The following is a 27899-nucleotide window of genomic DNA, read 5'->3' on the forward strand; positions in this document are numbered from 1 at the left end:
TGGGGAGCAGCTCAAAAGCTGAGCAGGTATCAAAGCCTGACAGCCAAGGCCAGCCTGAATAGAAAGATCTTACAACATGTTTAAAAGATGTTCAGGCTTTTGGCAAATTTCCATAAGGGAGGGAGTTCCAACATATGCTCCTTAAATTCCAGCCTTGAAAATGTCTTCTCTTTTTTCAAAAGCAAATGCCAGGCAGTACACGATGCACTACCTTGTTAAAATGAAAAAATAAAATATAATGTAAGCCCTCACAGAGTCAAACAGAGAACAACAAAACAAAAAGGCATTGAGTTGTACACAAGAAGGTTAAACTGAGTGTGGACCCATTGAAATTTTTAAACCTAAGTTAGTCATTATTTTCAGTAGGTCTGCTGTAAGTAGAATACAACCTAATGCAATTTGCCGGTGCACTGGCAAGTGGACTAGCACCCCCAACAGATAGAATATTCAAAGTGAGTACAAAAAGTAATTTGCTACCTACCTATCCATCATGGTTCTGCCCCATTGGGTAGTGTTTCAGCAGGGTGATTTCATAGAAACAGAGACATGTTTCTAGACCTCATGGCTGTAAAAACAGGTGAAATGTACAAAACCAAAAAGGGGGTTTATTGGGATTGCCTTGGGGGGGCAGGGGGTTGCTTTTGTGCCTGCATAACTGCTTCTCCTCTCCCACAACTAGCAGAGACAGAATAAAATATGCCAAACAAACAAATGTGTATACAAGTGTAGTGTATCAGTCAAATCATTCAGCTGCTGAAAGCAGACTTTATTTTTTGTTCAGAATGTGTACACCTTTTTAGTATCAAGAATCTTGCATCCATATGAGATTGCACATGCTATACAACCAGCTACTGGGGTTCTGCTCTTTGACTCATCAATAAAAGCTTTTTGGTAGTGGCCAAAGTCACTCTCCTGGGAAATATATATGGTGCCATCTTTTTTCCATTTGTAAGGGGTGTGGTGAATGGGAAAGGCTCTTAAAAAAATAAAAATCATGAGATCCAGTCAGAAATCTTCTATCCAGAGCTTTTGTATCACATGAGCGCTGGCCCCAAAATCAGAAAGGGAGTGATGTCAAATGGCCCAGGGCCAACATTGATTCTGACAATAGAGGGATGCTGATACAGGGCAAAGGCAATCAAATCAAGTACCTTGACTGAGAGTCAAAGAACAGAGTAAAGTGAGGGCCAACCTCAGCAATATGTTAGCTTCTAGTATATTGGTAGTGGGAATTTAGAATTAGATTTCATATTCAAACCCCCGTCCCACTCCCATACCCTTCAAGTTTTTCTTCATAAACATCCAAGAAATGATGTCAAATGCTTTCTCCGCATCAATAAAGATTAAAGCAGCCCTTGTGTTTCTAATTCGCAACAGCTCCAATATATCAATAATATTCCTGGTGTTGTCGGACATGTGTCTACCAGGGAGAAAGCCTGCTTGGTCCTTGTGAATTACTTCATTTAATACATTTTTAAGTCTACTTGCTAAAATGTCTGCAAATATTTTGTAATCCACATTCAGGAGTGAGATGGGACGGTAGTTCTTAAGCTGAGTCTTTTCCCTCTCTGACTTGGGAATCAATGTGATGAATGCTTCTTTCCACGTTTCCGGTGCCCTTCTCCCCTCCATAATCTGGTTACAAACCTCCAACAACGGTTGTATCAAACAATCCTTCAAAGTCTTATAATATTTGGAGGTGAGACCATCTGGGCCTGGAGATTTGCCAAGTTGCATATTTTGGATGGCACCTTCAATTTCCTGTTGAGTTATTTTACTGTTAAGAATTGATCTTTTATCTTGACTTATTTTAGATAGTCCATTTGTCCTCAAGAATTGGTCCATTTCCGATTCTTTCTGAGGCCCCTGTGCATAAAGCTCTTTGAAATATCTGTGGAAGCACTTTCTTATTTCTTCTGGTTTCTGAACTATTTTTCCTTGAATCTCCAAGTTTGTAACCGTATTTGACTTTTGTCTTTTTTTCAACTGCCAAGCTAACAACTTTCCACATTTATTTGCTGATTCAAACGATCTCTGCTTCATTTGTTTAATTTTCCACTCAATCTCTTGATTGATCAATTTCGAATATTGTGCTTGGTGGAATTTGATCTCTCTTAGCACCTCTTTTGACTTCGGTTTGGTTCTCAACTTTTTCTCTCCTTCACTTATTTTCTCTAAAATTTTTTCCTTTTTTCCATTCCAAAATTTTCTCTTTATTGTATTCTGTTGTATCAGAAACCCTCTCATTACAGCTTTACTTGCATCCCAGATTATTCTTTTCTCCACCGTGGTGTTCAAGTTTATTTCAAAGTAGTCCTTTAGCGTTTTTTGGGCCTTCTTAACGATCTCTTGATCTCTTAGCAAGGTGTCATTCATTCTCCATCTGAAGGATCCAGTTGGGAAAAGTCTCAATTCCATTTTTAAGGCATTATGGTCGGAGCAGGTTTTTGGGCAGATTTCCACCTTTCTCGTTTTCGGGGCCAGCCCTCTAGATATCCAAATTTGGTCGATTCGTGTCCATGACAAGTGGGCCTCAGAAAAGAAGGTTCCTTCCTTACCCAAGGGGTTCCTTGTCCTCCAAATGTCAATCAAGTCCATATTGTCTGTCATTTCAAAAAAGGTTTTAGGAAGTCTGCCGTCTGTTGTTAAGTTTTGATTTTGAGATTTGTCCATATTTGTAGACACCACCCCATTCATATCTCCCATCACAATAATATTAGCATAGTCCAAGTAGTCCATCATTGTCTCATGCAGCTTCTTATAAAATTCTGATTTTCCATCATTTGGCGCATAAACTCCTAATATCAAAATCTTTTCCCCTTGTGTTTGGATTTCAATTGCGAGAATTCTTCCATGATCATCTTTAAATAAGAATTTTGGTGACAGGTTCTCCTTTGCATAAATTACAACGCCTCTTTTTTTGACTTTGTCTGATGAGATAAATTCTTGGCCAAGTCTTTTATTAATTAATACTTTCCTGTGGAGCCTAGTCACATGTGTTTCTTGAAGGCATATTACATCCAATTGTTCTTTTTTCAAAATATGAAATATCCTCCTTCTTTTTTCCGGAGAATTCCCGCCATTTATGTTCCAGCTAAGTAGCTGCAGAGACATCCTGTTCTATTTAAAACGTTCTTAAGATGGGGTGCCTTCCTTTTGCTCAGATCCCGAGGGTGCAGGCGTAGGCCCGCTTCCAGGCAGTATTGGTGCTGGTACGGCTGGAAGCCAATCCACTCCTTTTTGGAGATCTTCTCCGTGGTCGTGAAGGAACTTTTGGTTATCTTCAGGTGTTCTGATTTTGACCTTCCTTTCTTTGTAGGTAAAGGATAATCCTTGTGGAAACTCCCACCTATAGGGAATGGCGTTGTGTCTCAGCAATTTTGCTAGTTCTGAATAGGTGGCTCTAAGGTCCAACAGCTGTCTCGGGATATCTCTATAAATTTCCACCCTTTTGTCTTGTATTTCAATTGCTTTTTTAAAATGGAGACCTAGGATCTTGTCCCTCTCTTCCTTTGATCTTAAAATTATCAAACAGTCTCTGGATCTGTCTTTCCTTACCAATCTTCCCAGTCTATATGCCGAAACAATCCTGAAGTCTGTATCTTCCTTTAAACCCCAGAACTTCGAGAATTCCTGTGTTAAGTATCCAATCAAATCTCCTTGCTCGAGTTCCGGGATACCTCTCAATTTGATGTTACTCTCGCGATTTTTCAGTTCCACCATTGACAGATAAACTTGTTGTTCACCCACCTGTTTGTGCAGGGGCTTAACTTCTCCTTTTATTTCTTCCACTTCTTTTTGTAGAGCTCCCACTTTCTGGATTGCTTCTCCAGCTAATTCCCGATTTTCCGCTGTTGCTCCTTGCAAATTCTCTATAGCTTGCGTGTGCTGGGAAACTTGATCAGTCAATTTTTGAATCGAGGAAGTTGCTTTATCTATCTTCAAAGACTGGTCGTCCACCTTCTGGTTTAAACTTGATAATTGCTCCAATATTTGTTTAAATAATATATCTGACCCACCTGCTGCCATCTCTTCCTCAGTGGACTTCTCAGTTGTTTCCCCTTGTTCCCTTTGAGTCACCAGTACAGCTGGAACCGACGATCGGCGTCCTTGGGTCAGTGTTGTTTGTACAAATTGTGCTGGTTTTCTTTCCTTTTCTTTTTCCTTGGCCTCTTTAGATTCCTTAGCTTTAGATGCTCTTGTTCTCCCTGCACCACTCATTACACATCTGTCAGTGTTCAAGGTCAAATTGTCTATTGTTCCATGGGAGAGACAAATTCAATTATAAACAACCGGTAAAGTGGAATTCAAAACAAAAGACAGTTCCCAGGATTTTATAATCCGAAAGCCCTGTAGAGGGAGTGCCACCAAGTTTCAAAGACAAAGAAGGAAGTAGTCCGCCATTAAAGTTCCAGATTTTTTTCGACTCAGTAAGTTCAATAATCCAACAGTCCCTTCAAAGATTCAAAGTTCCCCAAAGCACCTTTTAAAGTTCAGCCAAGTTTCACAAAAGGTGCTTGCAACAATATCACATCCAGACTTTCCTGCTCAAATGTATCAGTTATGCTCCAACAAAGTTTTTACAAAGTTTGCAACTGTTTCCGCAGTTTGACACAGACTCTCTCTCCGGCAGCCCGACGATCTGGCTCTTTAAAAATACAACCCAAAGGAAGGGGGAGGTAGGAGAAAAACCCCCGTTACTCCTTCTTATAATCAAAGTCCCTTTCCACCTTCAGTTCAGCAGGAAAAAGAGCAGGTTTAATAGCACGAAAAAGTTAGAACTTCCCTCAGTCCCGTTTCAAGCGCTTTCCGCTTTTTAAAGCTTTGCTTTGATCTTGTCAGCAATGTCGGAAGACGGACTTCCCTTTTCTCGTCTCCCGTTTTCAGCCAGATTTAACAAATTCTTTGCCAATTTTAAGCCCTTTACTCACGGGTATGTTACTTGCAGTTTGGTGTTGAATTTAGGAAGAAGGATCAGCGCTCATCTGCAACGGCCGCGCGGCTTCACTTCCGCGGAAAGAGCGATGAACTCACAGCACCGCTACCCCTCCTTCACTCCGGGTCTCCTTACGGGGTCCCTTCTGTGTTTTCAGAGCAGCTTCTGGTGCCCGCCGAGTCCCACGGCCACGGGCTCACTCTACCCGTGGTTTATCTTAATGGGTCGTCGCTATGCCGCAGCGAACGACCCTTTTCCGCGGAGCCCCTCTTCAGAGCTCGAAGAGGACCGCCATTACAGTTTCGCGCCGCCCCCTCAGAGCAAAAAGCCAAATTGATAGTGAACAATGTGGTGTCGGAAGAACTTCAAATTGAAAAAGGGACACGACAGGGGTGCCCTCTATCCCCTCTGCTATTTATTTCTGTTCTGGAGGTATTGCTGAATATGATCAGGGAGGACCAGATGGTGCAAGGTATAGAGGTCGGAGCGAAACAATACAAACTGAAAGCCTTCGCAGATGACCTAGTCTTGACAGTACAGGAGCCAGAATCTAGCACAAAAAGAGTTTTGGAACTTATCTTGGAGTTTGGTCGGGTGGCGGGATTTAAGCTAAACAAACAAAAAACTAAGGTTTTGGTCAAAAATCTGACACCTACAGAGATAGAGGGGTACCAGAAAGAGACAGAGTTAAGTGTGGTTAAAAAAGTGAAATACCTGGGGGTATACTTGTCCGCTAAAAACTTAAATCTTTTCAAAGATAACTATGAAAAATGTTGGTTGGAAATTAAAAAAGACTTGGATATCTGGTCAAGATTGAAACTTACCTTGTCAGGCCGAATCGCAGCTATAAAGATGTGTGTCTTGCCAAAAATGTTATTCTTATTTCAAACCCTTCAGGTCGTGGACAGAATGGAATGTTTTGGAAAATGGCAGAAGGATATTTCTAAGTTTGTCTGGCAGGGCAAAAAGCCCCGAATAAAATTTAAAATACTAACTGACTCAAAAGAAAGAGGGGGGTTTGCCCTGCCGGATTTAAGGTTGTACTATGAAGCTGCAGCCTTCTGCTGGTTGAAGGATTGGCTCCTGTTGGAAAACACCGATGTCCTAGATCTAGAAGGGTTTGATAATGTGTACGGTTGGCATGCATATTTGTGGTATGACAGGGCGAAGGTTCATAAATTGTTCAAAAACCATATTGTCAGAAAATCAATTTTTGCCGTCTGGATGAAGTACAAGGATTTATTAGAAAGTAAGACCCCGAGGTGGTTATCACCTGTGGAAGCCAAGATTTCTAAAAAAAAGCCCAATATGGAGGCCTATTGGCCAAAATATTGGGAGTTGATTGAAAGAGTTGGAGATAATTGGAAGCTCCAAAGCCAGGACAAATTAAAAGGTAAGGTGCGAGATTGGTTACATTATGCTCAAATTCAGGAGGTATTCAAAATGGACAAAAAAGTGGGTTTCCAGTTGGAGAAATCGAAACTGGAGACGGAGTTACTAGAACCAAAGACTAAGGTACTTTCGAGGATGTATGACTTGCTGCTTAAATGGAACACACAAGATGAGACAGTTAAATCTGCTATGATAAAATGGGCACAGGATGTAGGACATAACATTATGTCTGAGGACTGGGAATGGTTATGGAACACCGGTATGAAATTCACGGCATGCAGTGCCTTGAAAGAGAACATTATGAAAATGGTATACCGGTGGTACATGACCCCAGTCAAGTTGGCTAAAATATACCATCTTTCTGATAATAAGTGTTGGAAATGCAAGGAGGCAGAAGGGACTTTCTTTCACCTCTGGTGGACCTGCCCGAAAGTAAAGGCCTTTTGGGAAATGATACATAATGAGCTGAAAAAGGTATACAGATATACCTTCTCTAAGAAACCAGAGGCCTTTCTCTTGGGCATGGTGGACCGGAAGGTGCCAAAGAAGGACAGAACCTTTTTTATGTATGCAACCACAGCAGCTAGGATTCTTATTGCAAAGTTCTGGAAGACACCAGATTTACCCACACTGGAGGACTGGCAGACGCAGCTGATGGACTATATGGAGTTGGCAGAAATGACTGGCAGAATTCGAGATCTGAGCGAAGAAACAATGGAGGAGGACTGGAAAAAATTTAAGGACTATTTGCAAAAATATTATAAGTTGTATGAATGTTAAGATTGTGCACGACTAAGAAATGTTATGCTTCTGCAATTTATCTAAGTAAATGATAAAGCAAGTGTTGATGGAATAAGACGAGACAAAATAGAAACAATATATTATGTTTATTAAGAGTCTTAAAATTAAATTACAAATTTTAGAAATTGGTAACATAATAAATTTAAAGGTATAATAAGTTGGGAAACAAGATAATAAATTGCTGAACTGGCTAGAATGATGAATGCAATGCTGAGAGGATGTGAGGAGGTCCAAAAAGATGTTGTGAAAACTTCTCGATGATTTTTTCTTTTTATCTGTTTTTCTTTATATATATAGAAAATGTTTCTTGTATGCTGCTGTTTAAACAAATCTGTTTACCTATGGAAAGAAACGCAATAAAAAATTTTATAAAAAAAAAATAAAAAAAAAATAGAATTAGATTTCATAGATATGTTCTGGCCAGGCAAAAAAACATCCAAAGGGGATACAAAGCAAAGGGCAGAGGGGTTTGTGGCTTGGGGAGAGTCCTAAGGACCAGTTACAAAGGACTGGAGAGCCACACTGACCCACATGCCTGAGCTTCCCTATTCCCAGATTAGTTCCTCTAGCCAAAGGGACCTTGGGGCTTATGTTTATCAAATAGAAGTTCTGCTGCACCAGGTATGCTTGGGCACTCCTAAAATAGCTCTTTGGATTTTTGCTGTGGTCTATGCTTAGTGTTGCTTGCAAAACAAACCAACACACACACAAAAAGAGCTGGTTAATTCCTGTGCAAACATGCCAACAAGTTGTCAGCTTTAACTTATTGCAATTAGGGGGTCAACCTTTTATGTTTTCTCCCTGTGTTCCTTTGTCTCCTGTTACGCTTTTTACAGAACTGGATTGTGTTGAAGCAGATGTTGCTAAGGAAAAGCTCATTCAGAGGGAAACCAGTTCTGCAGAAAGTAGGGGACCAGATGGGATATCTGCATGGCTGGCTCCAGAACTGTGCTCTCTGGCCTGCACTGAAACCCTGATGGACACTCCTGCTACTGAGCACTCTTTGGTCTTTTCCCTCCCAGATAAAAGAAGACAGCAAGGAAAGCAACAATCAGGAGGAGGAAGAAGTCGAGACAGTAGATGATACTTACATGGTGATGATGAGCTCGGAATCTCTCTGCAATGGACTTTGTATGTTTCTGGTATAGAGATCTCCAACACTGCTTCTTCTCCACAGTGACAATATAAATTTATATGTCCTAATGCGTACATCCACAGGGAAGAGCTACAGTTTTGTGAGCTTAGTTAATTTAAAGCACATTAGCTTTTTGCCATTAACCATTTTCTTCTCCCCTTGAGCACACTCCATCCTCTGGTATTCCTGGTGTTTTACCACTAGCATCCCTTGCCCAGGGACTCCACAGGTACTCCAGTGGCCGTCTTGAAGACCACTGCTCCTTATCTGAGTCTAGAAAGGAGCACCTTTGGCTATGTAGCAAAAGGAGGCTGGTACCAGTCCCTCCTTTGGACTAACCTAGGTTCCTTCACTGCACTGCATTGTCAAAACAGCTGTCAGGAAGTCCATGTCCCTGGCAGCCAGTCCTAACCAGCTCCCCAGGAGTTCCCAAAGGGTCATCCACTTTGGGTGGTCTGTGAAGAACCCCTACCATCTGAATTCGATGGAATTCGATTTGTGATATTGTAAGACAGAATATAAGAAATAATAATAATAATAATAATAATAATAATAATAATAATAATAATAATAATAATGTATTATTTATACCCCACCCATCTGGCTGGGTTTCCCTGGCCACTCTGGGTGGCTCCCAGCCAAATATTAAAATGCAATACAGCATTAAACATGAAAAACTTCCCTAAACAGATGTCCCTTCAGAATTCTTTTGAAAGTAAGATAGTTACTTATTGCCTTAACATCTGATGGGAGAGTGTTCCCCAGGGCAGGTGCCACTACCAAGAAGGCCCTCTGCCTGGTTCCCTGCAACCTCACTTCTCACACACAGTGAGGGAACCGCCAGAAGGCCCTCAGTGCTGGACCTCAGCGTCTGGGCTGAACGATGGAGATGGAGACACTTCTTCAGGTATACAGGACCGAGGCCATTTAGGGTTTTAAAGGTCAGCACTGACACTTTGAATTGTGCTTGGAAACATACTGGAAACCAATGCAGATCTCTCAGGACCGGTGTTATATGGTCTCGGCAGCCAGTCCCAGTCACCAGTCTAGCTGCCGCATTCTGGATTAATTGCTGAGTCACCTTCAAAGGTAGCCCCATGTAAAATGCATTGCAATAGTCCAAGCGGGAGATAACTAGAGCATGCACCACTCTGGCGAGACAGTCCGCAGGCAGATAGGGTCTCAGCCTACGTACCAGATGGAGCTGGTAGACAGCTGCCCTGGACACAGAATTGACCTGCACCTCCATGGACAGCTGTGAATCCAAAATGATTCCTAGGCTGTGCCCCTTGTCCTTCAGGGGCACAGTTACCCCATTCAGGACCAGGGAGTCCTCCACACCAGCCTGCCCCCTGTCCCCCAAGAACAGTACTTCTGTCTTGTGTGAGTGTCTAGAGGCAGTTGGAGGGTGGATGGCAGCTAACAGATTGAGGTTGAATCCTGACAAGGCCCAGCCCAAACCCCCTGATGATCTCTCCCAGCAATAAAATGCAGTTAAAAAGTATACAGCATCTATGCTATACTATACTAGCTACTATGGATGTGGAATCTCTGTACACCAACATCCCACACAACGATGGTTTACAAGCCATAAGGAACACCATATCAGATAAAACCACAGCGAACCTTGCCACCAAACTCTGCCAATTTGTCCTTACCCACAACAACTTCAAATTCGGTGATGACCTGTTTCTTCAGATCAGCGGCACAGCAATGGGCACCCGCATGGCCCCACAGTATGCCAACATCTTCATGGCAGATTTAGAACAACGTTTCCTGAACTCCTACCCACTCAAACCTCTCTTGTACCTGCGATACATTGATGATATTTTTATCATCTGGACACATGGTCAACAGACCCTGGACACCTTTCACCAGAAATTTAATGATTTTCACCCCACAATCAACCTTACAATGAATCAATCTATGCAAGAAATACATTTTTTGGACACTACTATAAAAATACAGGATGGGCGCATAGACACCACCTTATACCGCAAACCAACTGACCGACAAACATATCTACATGCCTCTAGCTACCATCCCAAACATACCAAACAGTCCATTGTATATAGCCAGGCACTACGTTACAGCCGCATCTGTTCCAATTCTACAGACAGAGACTCTCACCTAAGGGATCTACAGCAAACCTTCTCAGAACTAAAATACCCAGCAGATGAAGTTAGACAACAGATCAACAGAGCCAGACTGATACCCAGAGAGAACTTGCTGCAAGACAGACCCAAAAAAGAAAATAACAGAACACCTCTAGTCATCACATACAGCTCCCAAGTTAAAACAGTACAACGCATCATCAGAGATCTACAACCTCTCCTGGACAATGACAGTTCTCTTTCTCAAGCTCTGGGAGGAAGACCTTTCATTGCCTACAGACAGCCACCCAATCTTAAACAACTCCTAACCCACAATAATACTACAACCAGACTTAACACAGACACTGGCACCAGAGCCTGCAATAAACCCAGATGCCAACTTTGCTGCCACATACACCCGGACAACACCATTACTGGCCCCAACAACATCACACATACCATCTCGGGACTATTTAATTGCTCATCGTCTAACATTGTGTATGCCATCAAATGCCAACAGTGTCCTTCAGCTCTCTATATTGGACAAACAGGCCAAACCTTACGCCAAAGAATAAACGGACATAAATCTGACATCAAGAATCGCAGAACAGAGAAACCAGTAGGAGAACACTTCAATCTCCCAGGACATTCTATACAAGATCTCAAAGTAGCTGTTTTACTACAAAGGAATTTCAGAAACAGACTGGAAAGAGAAGCTGCTGAATTACAACTCATTACCAAACTTAAAACCATGAAAAGACCTGGGCTTAACAAAGACATTGGATTCTTATCTCACTATACATAACTAAACCATTTCTCACCTTCTCACCCCTTGCCTTTTCCTGTAAGACCTATTACAGTCGTTAAGAGTCGTCAATAGGCTCTCCCAGCTATCTGCCTATCTCCCATTCCCACCATCCTTCTGAGTAACACCCCTCCCCACCTTCTCACTATATAGAAGGATCTGGCAACTTCTATTTCAGTGTATCTGAAGAAGTGTGCATGCACACGAAAGCTCATACCAAGAACTAACTTAGTTGGTCTTTAAGGTGCTACTGGAAGGAATTTTTTATTTTGACTATGCTACAAACAGGCAGTGAAATCACTAAGAGGTCTACCAAGACCCATAGCCATATTCAAGTGGTTCATGGGTGGTGTGGAGCCACTTTATTATATCTTTATAATGACCCTTAGTTTTGCCACTGTTGGTAGTCGGCCAGACCTCTCAAATGAAGCCAGTGCCAAGTAGCTGGGTCATATCCCAGCCTCAGATGTCGGTAGTTCAGCTATCAATGGGCAAAGGCATTGTTAACTGCAGCTGCAAGCAAATGGAATGCACAAGGGGCATCATTTCATCCAAAATAGAGACTGTCTCTAAAAAAACCCAACTATGTGGAAGCCATTTGCCTTCCCCACTACCCTGGATGGCTTCATCCTTTATATGTGTGCTCAGTGAGACACCAGGGCCTCACAAACCCATTAAAGGACCGTCTTTGCAGCAATTCTAACATTTCTTCTCCTAAGGGCAACATTTATTCCATGTTAAAGAATGCCAAATGATAAGCTGGCGAGTCACAGTCTATTAAAAATATATAACCCCATACAGCTGCATAAGTTATAGCCTGCTCGACTCACTCCTATGTGCTGTGCTGCATTCATAATCGAGCAATTTGAGCTCAGAGTGGGGGGGGGCGCATGAAGGGGAGCAGACACAGTTCTGGGTTTCCACCACCATTTGGAGAAAGCCTAACATTATCACACGCATGAATATGTTACACAGGAAAGTTACAAAATCTAATGAAAACCTCCACCATTCATTTAATAAATATTTTAGGTGCTTTTTCACGGGAGTTATACATGTGTCAGCTTTTCCACTGTATTAGTTCATGAAAGTTTTATAAGCAGTGCTGCCGTTGCTTCAGTGGAAATCTGTGAAATATGAAATGTTTCCAGATGGCATACTGTATTTTAAAATGAAATAATGATAATATGTCCTCCTCAGCATTACCCGCCAGGCCAAACCCAAGAGAACAGCCTGGAGCTTGCTGGAAAATCCAGAAGGACTCGAGAATGGTTGGTGATGGAGAGGAACAGGAAAGAGAGGCTAAAACAGGAGGAGAAGAAGAAGAAAATAAATTAGGGGGGAATCCACAATGCTCAAGTGAGGAGGAGGAGGAGGAGGAGGAGGAGGCTCCTAAAGGAAGAAGCAGAAATGTGGTCTACCCTGAGAGGCCACCTTTGCCGCCTCGAATCCCACTTACCACCACAAGACAAGATGAGGTTTTCAACTGGACCCCAGGTATGGAGTCATGAAAGCAAACAAATCCTCCCAAAATATTTGCAGTATTTATTTAATTAATCTAGATATTTCTGTGCTGCCATTTTATGCTGCCTGTTGCTGGGGATGGAAACAGACTACCATGAGCACATGGCAACAGCATTAAAAGCCTGCAGTAGCTTCCCAGCTGCTTTGGGGCCATGTTCAAGGTTCTTACACTCGTGAATAAAGCAACTTTGGCCCAGGATTGCCTTCACCAGTACGCCCCAAGTTGATCACTGAGTTTGCCTGGGGGAGCACCAGTAGCATTCCTGCATTGACCGGAGCACGACTCTATGGAATTCTCTCCCATTAGAAACCAGGCAGAAACCATTCCTGCTAAGGGTCAGACATCGGGTTAAAGTGGTTTCATTTCAGGAAGCCTTTGCACTGTGAATGCTGTACCAGTGTTCTGCTCTCTGATGTTTAAAACTCATTTTAAATTTTGCATGTTGTACGTTTATTTTTTCTGCATTGAGACATGAAATATACTTGGAGTCGAGAGTGGATTTCATGCTCTTTATTCAGCTCATAGTGGTGAGGAGGAATGGAAGTTCCCCCAGAATGTCTGCTTTATATACATTATTTACACAATGGGCCCCACATGATTGGCTAATTCCGGGATACTCCTATAGGCCAATCAGGTTGCGGATTCACTTCCACCTGGAGCTGGATTGGGTGGCTCTTGTGAACCAATCAGACTGCTGCATTCTGTATCCTATTGTTCTAGGACCAATCAGACTGCTGCATTCTGAATCCTATTGTTCTAGGACCAATCAGACTATTGCATTCTGAATCCTATTGTTCTAGAACCAATCAGGCTGCTGCATTTTGGATCCTATTCAACTCAGTACATAACAAGACACATGGTGAAAAGTGAGGTCTGCACATGTGAAACATTTAATGCCCTCCCACAGGGGCCTCCTCTGTAGTAGCTCCTTGTTTATTAAATTCTCTCCATAGGGAGGTCTGCCTGGCACCAACCTTGTCACTGTGCCAGCGTTGACTGGGCTATCTACACAATGCTGTCAATGGGGTCACCCAGTGTAAAGCAGAGTAATTTTAGAACAGGAACGGGGAGCCAGATCTTGTTCAACTTCATCTCCTATCAGCTCCATCCACCATAGCCAATGGTCAGGGGCAACATGTGTTGTAATTCTGCAATATATGGTGGCCTCCAAGTTTCTGAATGGGTAGGCAAACTAAGGCCCGGGGGGCCGGATCCAGCCCAATCGCCTTCAAAATCCAGCCAGCGGATGGTCCGGGAATCAGCGTGTTTTTACATGAATAGAATGTGCCCTTTTATTTAAAACTCATCTCTGGGTTATTTGTGGGGCATAGGAATTCGTTCATTTCCCCCCTCAAAATATAGTCCAGCCCCCCACAAGGTCTGAGGGAGAGTGGACCGGCCCCCTGCTGAAAAAGTTTGCTGACCCCTGCTATTGTAGAAAATCTCACCTGAACCAGCCCTATCAATATTGGATCTAGATATAGATATAGATACAGGTATAACTGGTTCACATAAACCAATATAACAATGGAGCATAGAAATGTGCAAAGTGTTGTGACAAAATAGTCTGGAGTCTTTTTAACTGCCATAAAATATGGTGGGTGCTGCCGCCCATGATAAAGATACTGCTCTCTTGCCAAATCACCTTTTGCGTGGCTTGTGCCCTTGAAGTGCCACTGTTCCCACAAGAGCAGCCGACAGAGGAGGGGAGAAGGGATCAAAGGATTTATTGGAAAGGGTTTGGAATGGCTCGTCGGCCCGCCAAACTGGCACATGGCGACGCCACACATGAATAATTCTATTGCATCACGGACGTGTCTCTAAGCAGGCAGACGTGCGCACTAACTCCAGGCAGTGCCAGTTAATATCCTGGGGATGAAGCCAAATCCCTCTGAAGCGCTTTCTGTATGAATCTTTCAGTTTAATTGCGCTGTGTTTCTGTGAAGCATTAGGTTGGTTTCATCTTTGGGAGGGGTGCGATCGTTTCTTTTTCAAAGAGAAACTGTAATGAGTCATCCATCCACATTCTTTGGAGAGTCATTTGCTGCAGGTACTGCAAGAGAATAGCTGCAGAGCAACCTGGAGTCAACCCACTGCTGCCATCCTTCCCGGGAAAGGTTTGTCTGCCAGTGGCATGAGTGCCCCCTGTGGAAGCCGGGAGGTCAGAATGCTAACATAGTGGAATAATAATAATAATAATAATAATAATAATAATAATAATAATAATAATAATAATGGCAAGTTGGGAAGGGTCTCCTGGTGTGTACACAGGATGCCACACTTGTTTTAATTTGCCTTTCGTTAACAGTCATCGAGGAAATATCTCTGATTGTAGGTCTTTTCTGCATTCAATGGGTTTACTGTCCGTGTCTCTGTGTATGCAGTCGCTGAACTGTATGAATGGGCACCTTGAGCTTCTTTCACACAAACACGTGTACATAGAATCATAGAATTGTAGAGTTGGAAGGGACTGCAAGGGTCATCTAGTCCAAATACCTGCAATGCAGAAATCTGGGCTTACTGAGAATGGTTTTTGCAGAATTTCTATGTCAACAGTGCAAAATACCTGCCTTGGTGAGACTCAGTCTCCCAGAATCTTAATTCAACCAGAAGCCCCTGTTCATACAAATTAGTACAGCATACACAATTTTTAGGCAAATTTGTGTTTCCCAAAAGTCCTTAAAGTACCCAGCAATGACTGTGTTTTTTGCACTAACATCCTCACTACTCTTTTGAGCTTAAAGCGAGACACACACCTCTCCAGATTACACAATTATAAGGAGCCCATAATACTTTTTTTAGCATTTATATAGCAGTTTACAAGAGTTCATCCCGATGAATTTGTATTGTTTTTAAAAGGCCATTTTGCCTCTAATAGAAATGGCAGGCAACTGTGGTCTTAAGGGAATAAATGTGATTTTGAGCTGTCCAATTTATAGAGGTATACGCGGTCTTTGTATGCAACGTGCAAAGATTTTTACTAAGGCTTATTTTAACAGGCATATGGTGGTGTTTTCATTCACCCTGGAAACCCAGGAGCCTGGATAATGATGTTGCTGTTGTGCGTGTTTTGTAGAATGGGAAGCAGAGAAAGAACAAAAGAAAACCGATGAGATACACGAGGAGGAGAAAGAAGAAGGTGAATCTGAGAAATCAGAAGAGGAAGATCCATACAGCTCTGCTCTTGTGGATGATGGTGTGTACGATATCATTTTTGACAACGACAACAAAGAGCGAAGAAAAGGTGGCAGGTCCTTTATTATGAACCGGCCACCAGCGCCCGCACCTCGTCCTTTGTTTGCACCTACAAAAGCGGAGAGCACTCCTTACATAGCACAAGGTAACTTTTGTTTGCCATTCACTTTTCATAAAGTTCCATTAATGCCCAGCGAATATCTGTTGTAAATATACAGAATAATCTCAGTCTAACATTCTTTGTACATTCATGTTCAGCTCTTTGCAGAAAAACACAACACATAAAAAACTTAAATATTATGGTTTTGTTAGTGGATAAAGAGTTAGTATGGGTTGGAAGGCAGAGCTATGTGTCCCTTAACGCCTGCTCAGGATATTGTCTTGTTGCCACTGATGAAGTAAGATTCAGGCACCAAAGCATTTTTGGTTAACTCTGCTTTTTAAACTCTATTCAGACCAGCCACAGGCTCCATTAAGTGCCTATCAGGAGTCCACCCATAACGCAGAGTACCCAATGCTAGAATCCAGGTGTTAATAATAATAATATTATTTATTAAATTTACATACTGTCCTTCATCCAAAGATCACAGGGAGGTTTGCAATGTAACACAACAGCATTGATTTGCTGCAGTGGCAGTCCTGCCCTTGAGGAACAGGAAAAGAGAAAGCATCAGTGCAGACTGGAAACAAGCAAGTTGAATAATGTTTCTTAATTTTATTTTATTTTTAAAGACCCCTGAGAACTTCTAAGGTACTTACATCAGTTTTATACCAGTTTAACTGTCATGATTTGGTGCCAGAGGCACCATATAGACCATGTTAAGAATCATTAACTGGATATTCCTAGCTCACTTAAGGAACTACATTTCACAAGGCCTTTGGGAGAAGGCTTTTTTTTCCTTTTCTTTTTTGCACTGAAAACATCAGCGGATGATCTGTAAACAGATTCTCATTTAACGAGGAGTTCGGCGGTGAATCTGGGGGTGGTAGTTATCTCAAGGCTGTCATTTATGCGTAATTAGCTAGCAAAAGGCAATGAACAGTTGAAGACTAAATGTCTCAGTTCAGGAAATGGAGTAAGCTGAGATCAAGCTTTCTCAGCCTGGTGTCGTCTTGGTGTTTGGGATTATAATTCCCATCACCCCCAGCCAGCAAGGCTACACATACGAAAATGGTTAAAGCAGGGAAATGTTCCCCCACCAATGTTTAGTTCAATTTGCAATAATATCAGGTGCACATTGCCAAACATGTTGTCCCCTTCAGGAAAGAGTGGGATCTATTTCTTACTACGTACACACCTCCCCCTGCCCTCAATCATTGCACCATCTATACTCAGATAAATATTCAGTAACATAGGAAAATTTCATCAAGACGAAGCCACGCCGTCGTGCCAAATGGCTTTATGTCCAGATGGCGTGCACTCTCGACGCGCTTCCTTCCTGTTCCTTGGCTTCTTAATATTCCTCACCAGGTTATTTCAATATGCTTCCAATTACACAATGTCAGAATAACTGTTTAATAAATGCATGAGAGCATTTTGTTTCGTAGCACATAGCAAAAGGTTTGTGCTCATTAAAGGCACAGGCTCATCCGCCCTGGAGACTGAAGTTAGCACAGCTTAACCACAGAGACAGGTGCAGTTTTGCTTACAGTGATCTGCCATGTAGTTCAGCTCTGACCTTAGAGAATTGCCTCAGGCCTAAGGGGGATACTTCAGTCTCTGTGCCTGCTGACTCATTGGCATCCCTGGAAAAGACTGCCAAGGAAGAAGCCTGCTTAGCGCTGTTGTAATTCCCTGCCCCTCTTTGATTTGCCACACAAACACATTCCAGTAGTAAACATACTTTACGGTAAAGTCTTGTTGCTTTCCATGGGATGTGGACTGCAAACCTGTGCATGCTTTTTCAGAAGGAAGTTCTACTATGTATGATGACCTCTGTCAAGAGAGAGACAAGGGAAACATGTCCCTGTTAATTCTTCTCGACTTCTCCAGTGTGGTGTAGTGGTTAAGAGTGGTAGTCTCGTAATCTGGGGAACCGGGTTCGCGTCTCCGCTCCTCCACATGCAGCTGCTGGGTGACCTTGGGCTAGTCACGCTTCTTTGAAGTCTCCCAGCCCCACTCACCTCACAGAGTGTTTGTTGTGGGGGAGGAATGGAAAGGAGAATGATAGCTTCTTTGAGACTCCTTCGGGTAGTGATAAAGCAGGATATCAAATCCAAATCCAAACACTTCTCAGTGGCTTTTGATACCATCGACCATGGTATCCTTCTAGAGCAACTCTCCAAACTAGGAGTGGGTGGCACCACTTTGCAGTGGTTCCAGTCCTACTTGGATGGCCACTCCCAGAGGGTGTTACTTGCTTTTCAGCCCCGTGGAACCTTCAATGTGGGGCTACACAGGGCTCAATCCTACCCTCTACGTTGTTTAACATCTACATGAAATGCTGGGTGGGGTTATCTGGAGGTTTGGAGTGTGTTGTCAGCAGTATGCTGATGACACTCAGCTCTATTTCTCCTTTACATCTGCAGATGAGGCAGTGGAAGTGCTGGACCAGTGTCTTGCCTCAGTAACTGACTGAGATGAGATGAGAGCCAACAAACTGAGAGCCAACAAACTGAAACTCAGTCCAGATAAGACTGAGGGCGGGTTAGTGGGTGGTTTCCTAGACTGGATGGGTGGGAGATTGCCTGCTTTAGATGGGGTTACACTTTCTCTGAAGGAGCAGGTTCATAGCTTGGGGGCACTCCTTGATCCTTTGCTGTTGCTTGAGGCTCAGGTTGCCTCAGTGGCCCAGAGTGCCTTCCATCAACATTGGCTGGTGGCCCAGCTACGCCCCTATCTGGACAGGGATAGCCTAACTCCTGTTGTCTATGCTTTGGTAACCTCAAGGTTAAATTACTGCAATGCGTTATATGTAGGGCTGCCTCTGAAGATGGTTCAGAAACTTCAGCTGGTGCAGAATTCAGAGGCCAGGTTCCTCACCAGAGCAAGATGGTTTGAGCATATTACACCGATCCTGGTCCAACTGCACTGGCTGCAGATTAGTTTCCAGGCCCAATTCAAAGTGCTGGTTTTGACCTATAAAGACTTAAATGGCTCAGGACCGCAATACCTCAAGGACCGCCTCTTTTCATATGAACCTACCCAGACCCTGAGATCATCTTCTGAGGCCCTTCTTCATGTGCCTCCTCCTCAAGAGGTCCGGAGGGTGGCAACAGAAGAACAGGCCTTCTCTGCAGTGACTCCCCGTCTGTGGAATGCTCTCCCCAGGGAAGTTCACCTGGCGCCTTCATTATACACCTTTAGGCGCCAGGCAAAAACATTCCTTTTTAACAAGGCCTTTGGTTGATTTGATTGACATCCAATGCCCTTTTAAAATGTGGGGGGGTTGGGGGGGTTATTGGGTTGTTTTTTATTCTGATTATGTATTTTGTGGTTTTATATTTTGATTTTATTCTGTGAACTGCCCTGAGACCCCAGGGTATAGGGTGGTATGATAATAATATTAATAATAATAATAATAATAATAATAATAATAATAATAATAATAATAATAATAATAATAGAAACAGAGCTTATTCTCAAGTAACTGTACAAAAAAATGCAGCAAAACTAGGTACTACATTGAATATGTGCGAATGCATCCCCCATCAAATTTTTTAAAAAATTGTTTTTGCATAGGAGGGGCTAACTCTTCTCCTGCCACCATGAAAATTCCATTAGCAAATCACTCCAAGACATCACACCATAGCTGCTTTTAGGCAATGAAGGGAAGACATAAGTGGCCAATACAGGCTTATATGCAGGCCTGGGGTCATCACTTGCCCCAACCCAGCAGTGACTGATGGTCCCCAGTGGCTCAGAGGGGCCCCTCACCAGTCCAACTGGGGGTAAAGGAGAGCTTCATTGTGCAGCAATGTTACCTTCATAGTAAATGGAACCATGTTGCTAGTGTTTCTGTAGCATTAAAAGAAGCAGCAAAAAGAAGCAGATTGAACAACTTAACCCAGTCTCAGAGTCTGCCTTCACTGGACTGTTCATTGGCATTCAGCTTTATTTGTTGGGATGCAATGTGTTTCAGGGGCACATCTCTTAACCTTCCACCCACCAGCCTGAGTTCTTGCTAGAACTGCAGTTTTATTTTGATGGTCTGGTAGCAAGCACATTCTCATTCAAAGCACAATTTCCCTTAATGTTGTTTCATTCACATCGAGTGTTTCCTTCAAGTCAACAAGACTTGTATAATGTCATCAATGATATTTGAGGGCTTTTGTCATAACAGGTGGTGCTTCCAATGGAGGAAATCAGTTTTTTGCTGCCTCAACATCCTACATTAGATAGTGAAAGCTTAGAAAATAAGATCAGAGAGAAGGAACTGAATTCACCAAAGTTAATGTTTTCTGAATGTAGTCTCTATAGCTCTTTCTTGCTTTGGTTCACTATATCATCTGAAACCATCTCATAATTGTCCCTTTTCAGTACGTTATTCCAAAAGCAATTCTGCACAGAATCAATATACAATAATCACTCCACCATTAGAAAAGTAGGTGCTTATGTACTGGGAACCAGAATGAGTCCAGCAGGACCTGTGCTTGCTCAAAGATCAGTTCTACCTGCAATGATGGCGTAAATTTTCAAAAGTTTCATTGGAGTCAATGGAAAGCTGCAGATGACTGCCCCCACCTGCCTCCGCGGCCATAGGAAGTTGCCTTACACTGAACCACACCATTGGTCCATCTAGTGCAGGGTTGTCCACACGGATTGGCAGTGACTCTCCAGGCTTTCAAGCATGGGTCTCTCCAAATCCTACCTGGAGATGCTGGGGATTAAACCTAGTTCTTCTCCATACAAAGCAGTTAAGTGGATTTGTAGCTGGTTGTTCACGCCATCCTGGGGGGGAAAGTGAGAAGTGGGGTGCCACAGGGTTTTGTCCGAGGCCCTGGTATCCAGTATGGCCTTAACAGAATGGAGAACTGGGTCGAAACTACAAAATGAATTTCAATAGAGGCAGGAAGAACCAGTTCCATACAAACCCTTGCTTGCAAGAAGTACATGTGAAAAGGATCTCAAGGTCTTAGTAGACCACAAGCTCAACACGAGTCAACAGTGTGATGCAGCAGCAAAAAAAAGGTGAATTTTATTCTAGGTTGCATCAACAGTTCAAGGGAAGTAATAGTACCACTCTATTCTGCCTTAGTCAGAGCACACCTGGAGTAGTGTGCCCAGTTCGAGCCACCACAGTTAAAGGAGGATATTGACAAGTTGGAATGTGTGCAAAGGAGGACAACCAAGATGATTAAGGGTCTGGAAACCAAGCCTTAGAGTTGAGGGAGTTGGATATCTTTGTCCCAGAAAAGAGAAGACTGAGGGGAGATGTGATAGAAATCTTCAAATATCTAACAGGTTGTCACGTGGAAGATGGAGCAAACTTGGGTAGGACCTAAACCAATGGCTTCCAGTTACAAGAAATGAGATTCTGACTAAGAACTTTCTGACAGTAAGAGCTGTTTGACAGTGGAACAAACTCCTTTGGAAGGTGGTGGACTCATTGGAGGTTTTTAAGCAGAGATTTAAGCATCTGCCATGGATGCTTTAACGGAGATTCCTGCATTGCAGAGGGTGGACTAGATGACCAGGTATAACGTCCAACTGTACCAATCTATGATTCTATGGTTCATCTAGTCCAAGCCCCTTATCAATAAAGAATGTACAGCCCAAGATAAAACTACACCCCCCCCTAACAGATAGTCATCCATCAGCCGCTTAAGTATCTCCAGTGGATGAAAGATCCTCAGCTCTTGGGCAGTATGTTCCACTGTCAAACAGCTTCCACCCATTTCCACCCATAGGTCCTCTGTGGAGCAAGAGCAGGGTCCGCTTGCTCATGAGACAGGGTGAAACAGCCACCTTGGGCAGCGGTAGCTCAAGAGGTGGCACCCTTGTGGGCACCTCACTCATCCCACCACTTCAACCCCTGGTGAAGTATCAGTAGCTTCTGGCTACTGATGAAGTATCAGTAGCTTCTGGCAAAATCTTGCTGAAATCTCACAAGAACTCATTGAATTCTTGCAGAATCTCACAGAGCCCACAAGATCTCACAGAGAGAGAACAAGTCTGCCCCATCTTCTATGGGGCAATCCAGCCATGCCTTCCCTTAATCATCTCTTCTCTAGGTAAAACATACCCAGCTCTTTCACCTATTCCTCATAGGACTTAAGTTTCCAGACCTTCAATATGCTGTCCATCCGCTGGATGTGCTTCAGTTTGTCATTGCCAAAATCGGGTGCCTTGGCTTGTTAAGTGTTGTGAGAAATGTCGACATGTTTCTTCACTGTTTTCTCCTCAAATCATAGCATGCCCGTGTGCCTGCTGTGTTGCAGTTTAGTTACATGTTTTCCTAATTCCGTCCAAAAAAAGTGAATAATTTATTTTCTCTTACCTCGCCCACTCAGAGTGTTTGTTGCCAGCTGAAAATGATTTTCAGCAAGACGCTGAATGTAAAGTGGTTCTAGCAATTTGACTTTGAACAGCTGGAGAAGTAATTCCATTTATTTCATTGCTGTGGCATTGCAAAACTCAGCAGAAATACCCAGGCCTATCAGTTAAAGTACTTCCTAATCAGGGACATTGTTGAATGTATCCCTGTCCTGGACCCAATTTATTTTCTCTTCGGGTAATTTGTTAGAGGACACACTCTTCATTTTTCTGCCCTTGGCCATTAACATTTGGCCTGTCCATGACTTAACATCCATTGGGTTGGGTAGAATTCTCTTCAGACCTTGACCCCTTTGGTGCGAGCAGTTGACACTAGACTGGCGTGAAACATGATGGCATTGCAGGAGCAGCCATGTTGGTGGGGTAGCACTGTGGAGCCTGTCACCTGGCAGTAGTGGCTGTGCCACATACTGGGTTGATGCGGGCAGCACAGCAATATGGTCCGGGCAATGCGGACACATCGGTGGAGACAGCCTGGCACTCCCATTGGTTCAGCTTAACCTCATTGCTGCCCTGCCTTGCCCCCTGAGCATAAGCAAAATTTCCCACCAAAATTGCAACACACTTCTCCAACCAAACAACAAATAGAAAAATGTGTATTAGGGTAGACCATGGGTAGGCAAACTAAGGCCCGGGGGCAGGATCCTGCTCAATCACCTTCTAAATCCGGCCCGTGGATGGTCCGGGAATCTGTGTGTTTTTGCATGAGCAGAATGTGTGCTTTTATTTATTTAAAATGCATCTCTGGGTTATTTGTGGGGCCTGCCTGGTGTTTTTACATGAGTAGAATGTGTGCTTTTATTTAAAATGCATCTCTGGGTTATTTGTGGGGCATAGGAATTTGTTCATTCTTTATTTTATTTTTCCAAAATATAGTCTGGCCTCCCACAAGGTTTGAGCGACAGAGGATCGGCCCCCTGCTGAAAAAGTTTGCTGACCCCTGAGAGTATGCATACAAATGTATATATTGATGAAAATAACATACAATAAACATTATATTGGTGGAGAATTCTTGTGTCAGACGGCAGTAAGCAACTTCCACGGCTAGTTGCCAGGAACATACAAGACAAGTTCTTACCATCTGCTTTTTATTCAATATTTAGAGATAGGCTTGGAACACAGCTTCTTGGGATAGTGATGCTGTCCTGAGTGACTCTTCACCCCCCCCTTTCCTCCCACTTCCTCTTTTGTCATTGTCTTCATCTCCCCTACGGGTGGCGCTGAGGGGCTCTGCTTCTGAGCTCTTTGCTCTCCTACTTTCAAGGCTTGCTGTGTTCTGGGAGAGGGGAGTTCTGGAATGCTTTCTAAAGACACTGTGTCCATCAGCTGTCACCACCCTGGTGCTTCCTCTTCCTCCTCTCCAGTGGCGTAGCGTGGGGGGTGCCAGGGGTGCCGGCCGCACCGGGTGCAACATTTGGGGTGGCGCGTTTGGCCGGCCCTCCTCAAGGAAGCAGGAACCCCACTGTCCTCGGACCTCCTCCGAAGGCTGGCGGTGGGGCGGAGAGACCTTCTCCCCGCGCCAGCCTTCGGATGGCTGCTCCGAAGCCTGGCGGTGGGGCGGAGAGACCTTCTCCCCGCGCCAGCCTTCGGAAGGCTGCTCCGAAGCCTGGTGGTGGGGCGGAGAGACCTTCTCCCCACGCCAGCCTTCGGAAGGATGCTCCGAAGCCTGGCGGTGGGGTGGAGAGACCTTCTCCCCGCACCAGCCTTCGGAAGGCTGCTCCGAAGCCTGGCAGTGGGGCGGAGAGACCTTCCCCCCGCGCCAGCCTTCGGATGGCTGTCCTGAAGACTTGTGGGAGCAGTGACGTAGCATGGGGGGTGCAGGGGGGCCTGCTGCACCTGGCGCAACATCTGGGGGGCGCGGAAGAGACTCTAGTGCTAAAATCCACGGGTTAGGGGGTGCAAATTACTTGCCTTGCCCCGGGTTAGGGGGTGCAAATTACTTGCCTTGCCCCGGGTGCTGAGAACCCACGCTACGCCACTGCTCCTCTCCCATTATTTCCCTCTCCCATTCCTCTTCTGCCCAGTGCCTGACAACTTGCAAAGATGTGCCTGTTTATTTTTATTTATTGTTTATTATTACATTTCTACCTCATTCAAAAAGTGCCTACAATTCCCCCTCTTCCCATTTTATCCTCACAACAGCCCTGTGAGGTCGTTTAGGCTGAGAGAGACAGTGACTGGACCAAGGTCACCCAGAGACCTGAGTGGGAATTTGACTCCAGGTCTTAGTCCAGCACTCTGACCACTAAACCACTGCATACAGAAATGGGTGTCTTGTGGGAAACATTCCTGCTAGAATGCTGATGGATTATCATGAGGACTTACATGTGTAAAAAAAATCACATCCTGTTGAGAAAATGTGGAGAACTGAACTTCAGATTTGAGAAATGAGAAATTGAGATAAATCAGCAGATTGACGGATATGTCCTCTCTTTGTTGACACAACCAAGCTTCCTGCCATGTGTGGCCAAGTGTGGTCTAGGGCAGCGGAGAGCTGGACGAGGAAGGGGAGGGCAAGGCTGCAGGGAGGTGCTTCAGTTTGAAGAGAATGGCGTTCAAGTTTTGTTATGGACAAAGGAACTTCAAGGAAAAGGCGACTTAAGCTGCTCTGAAAAAAAAGATATTGATACACTCCAAATCATTTGCACAAAAAATAGATCTATCTGAAAGGCAACACAGAGAGATCTGCATTACAACACACCCCTAATTATTATTATTATTATTATTATTATTATTATTATTATGAGATTATTGTATAATCTAAGACGCTTGTATAATCTTAGTAGGGGCGTGACTTTGAGGGGGTGTGGCTGTAAGGAGGCATGGCCGTGAGCATCATGAAGGGATACTGCACTTCTTAATTTGCCTCTACCCAGAAGTATTCCAAAATGATGCTCATCGACACTGTGAGAGTTCATACTATTTCCTTATAATCTGTTTTCAAGGTCCTTGGATGCTCTTGTGAGGCACTAGAGTTCTGAAAAGTAATCACCATACTTATTCTGCTGCCATCTTTCATTTCCTAATTTCCTTTTCATGTAGTTTTTCAGCAGAAGGCAACCAGAACTCATGCTGGTAATGAGAAGTTGCTGTGCGCTGCCAGAAAACCAGGTATGATGATTTTGTTGATTTATATATCCATATATATATATGGTCCAGAGAGGCTGTTCACGGCAGTATAATAACCCAATGCAACAATCTGCAAAAAAAACCTCCCGTTTGCTGGTTCCCTGACACAACTTGTGGCACGGTAAGTTTACATTGTCAGTCTAGGACTGGATGTTAAATGCATCTATTCTTCTACAGTCCTTTCTCATTTCTTACTGTTCTTTGCCAGGCTGCACTGCCAATGGTAGCAATCACAGGGCAAATGGGACAGTTACAGAGCTAGATTGAGATTTAGGGCACAATCCAACCAGCCAGCAGGGCTTTCTCGAGGGACAGGACCAATGCCATAGCCACAGCCCAGCCACTCAGAGGAGGAGCAGTGGAAGGGAAGGGCAGAATAACTGGTACAGAGATCAGTCCAGATCAAGCCTGACACCATCATCTGATGACAGCAAGACTGGTGCAGGATCCAGCAGATCCCAGACTGGCTCAGTCCCATCTCCTCCTTTTCCTTGGAACATCACATTTCAGGGCTTGTTTTAGTGCTCCCCACCAGAAATAACACTGTTGGAAAGAAAAGCTATGCTTGATCTACTACTTTTCTACTTGCAAGGCATTAGAAAAGGGAGCCTCCCACTTCCAGTGGTATAGTTCTCAGTCAGGAGCTGTGCTGTGCAACTCTACTGACCTCCAAGCTCAGGTCTTAAGTTCTAACCCAGAGAATCGTAAGTTTCCAAGCGGATGCAGTTTAGTTTTTTTAACTTCCTTTACTGGGACAGGAACGCGGGTGGCGCTGTGGGTTAAACCACAGAGCCTAGGGCTTGCTGATCAGAAGGTCGGTGGTTTGAATCCCCACAACGGGGTGAGCTCCCGTTTGCTCAGCCCCTGCTCCTGCCAACCTAGCAGTTCGAAAGCACGTCAAAGTGCAAGTAGATAAATAGGTACCGCTCTGGCGGGAAGGTAAACAGCGTTTCCGTGCACTGCTCTGGTTTGCCAAAAGCAGCTCAGTCATTCTGGCCACATGACCCGGAAGCTGTACCCCGGCTCCCTCGGCCAATAAAGTGAGATGAGCACCACAACCCAAGAGTCGGCCACGACTGGACCTTATGGTCAGGGGTCCTTACTGGGACAGGACAACAATTTAAGGATACAGAGCTATGCACAATTAGCAAGGGAAAAGCTCCATTTCAGACCACTGGGACTCTCTTGTGAGCAAATATGTAGAGTTGGCGGTCAGCATATTATCTTGTGCCCTGTTTAGGACACCACTGTGTTCATTGCCATTTAATCAATGAAAAGAGAATTCCTGACTGTTTGTTCCATTTTTATGAGCCGTGAGTTTACTGTAACCTTCAAGCGGCATTATAACATTTTCCTAGGAGATGATTAAATATCGGTATTATTGACGCTGCTGGTGCACCGATGTCCAAGGTTACTGCTCTACAAGTTCAAATAATTTCTAAGCATCAATCACCTGCTGAAATAAATGCATTTTTAATAGGCTGGCCAGCTTCTCCATGCTACCATGCTACATGTAGCCCACCGGGTACAATAAAAACTGCAAATCATAATGTTGATCTTTTAAAGCTTTTCATTGGTACAAGACAATAAAATGAGGATCAATATATTGTTGGTTGAGGGACCACAAAAGAGCCCTCACACAAGAAGGAAACATTAACACGACGGAGGAGGTACCATGTTCTTCTACAGAAAATTAGTCAGAGCTCATCATCACCAGCTTACTACTACGGGGTTCCTATCTAATCATTAATTGGCCATCGTGCTATTAACTGAACCAGCACTTCTGACGTGTTTCGAGATCACATCCATGGGGAGTTTTGGCACATCAGCCTTCAGTTGCCAGGCAGCACAACCCCATAGATTTTTCCTCCAAAGTAAGTTCCACTGTGTGCAATGCAGCTTACACCTCGGTAAGCGTGCATATGATTGCAAACTGAATGTCTGATCTTCATCTATGCGAATACAGTGAAGGCCAGGCAACTGTAATGCAAGTGAGCTTCCTGGCCAGCCTATTTTACCTTCCCAGCACCGACTCAAGTGGATGTCGAGCTGCTTTAAGCTGTATACAGTCCAATGCTGTAAAGAAAAATATTGCATAGGACAGTGTTCTCGAAGCTACCAGCATGAGTTTGACCAAACTGCGGGAGGCAGTGGAAGACAGGAGTGCCTGGCGTGCTCTGGTCCATGGGGTCACGAAGAGTCGGACACAACTAAACGACTAAACAACAACAACAACAACAACAACAACAACAATGGTGTACAGCTCTAGTATAGAGATAATTCAGTATGACACAGAGTTTGTCTTCAGGAAAGTGTGGTGTGCACACTGGTTGCTGTGGAAAGCTATCTTGGTAGTGCTAGATTTCCTGTCTTTGCTTATGAACCAAAGTGCCTG

General features: G+C 43.8%; 1 protein-coding gene across 1 annotated transcript in view; it reads left to right on the forward strand.

The window, feature by feature from the left end:
- BANK1 (B cell scaffold protein with ankyrin repeats 1) overlaps window positions 1-27899 on the forward strand; it is a 172802-nt gene that overhangs the window by 134623 nt on the left and 10280 nt on the right. The window contains exons 8-11 of the mRNA XM_083459213.1: window positions 8152-8260; window positions 12360-12656; window positions 15761-16024; window positions 25418-25486. Coding sequence (XP_083315339.1) covers window positions 8152-8260; window positions 12360-12656; window positions 15761-16024; window positions 25418-25486 — 739 coding nt within the window. The remainder of the gene's footprint in view (window positions 1-8151; window positions 8261-12359; window positions 12657-15760; window positions 16025-25417; window positions 25487-27899) is intronic.

This window comes from Podarcis liolepis (assembly GCF_965112155.1).
Source record: "Podarcis liolepis genome assembly, chromosome: 9".
Classification (NCBI taxonomy): Eukaryota; Metazoa; Chordata; class Lepidosauria; order Squamata; family Lacertidae; genus Podarcis; species Podarcis liolepis.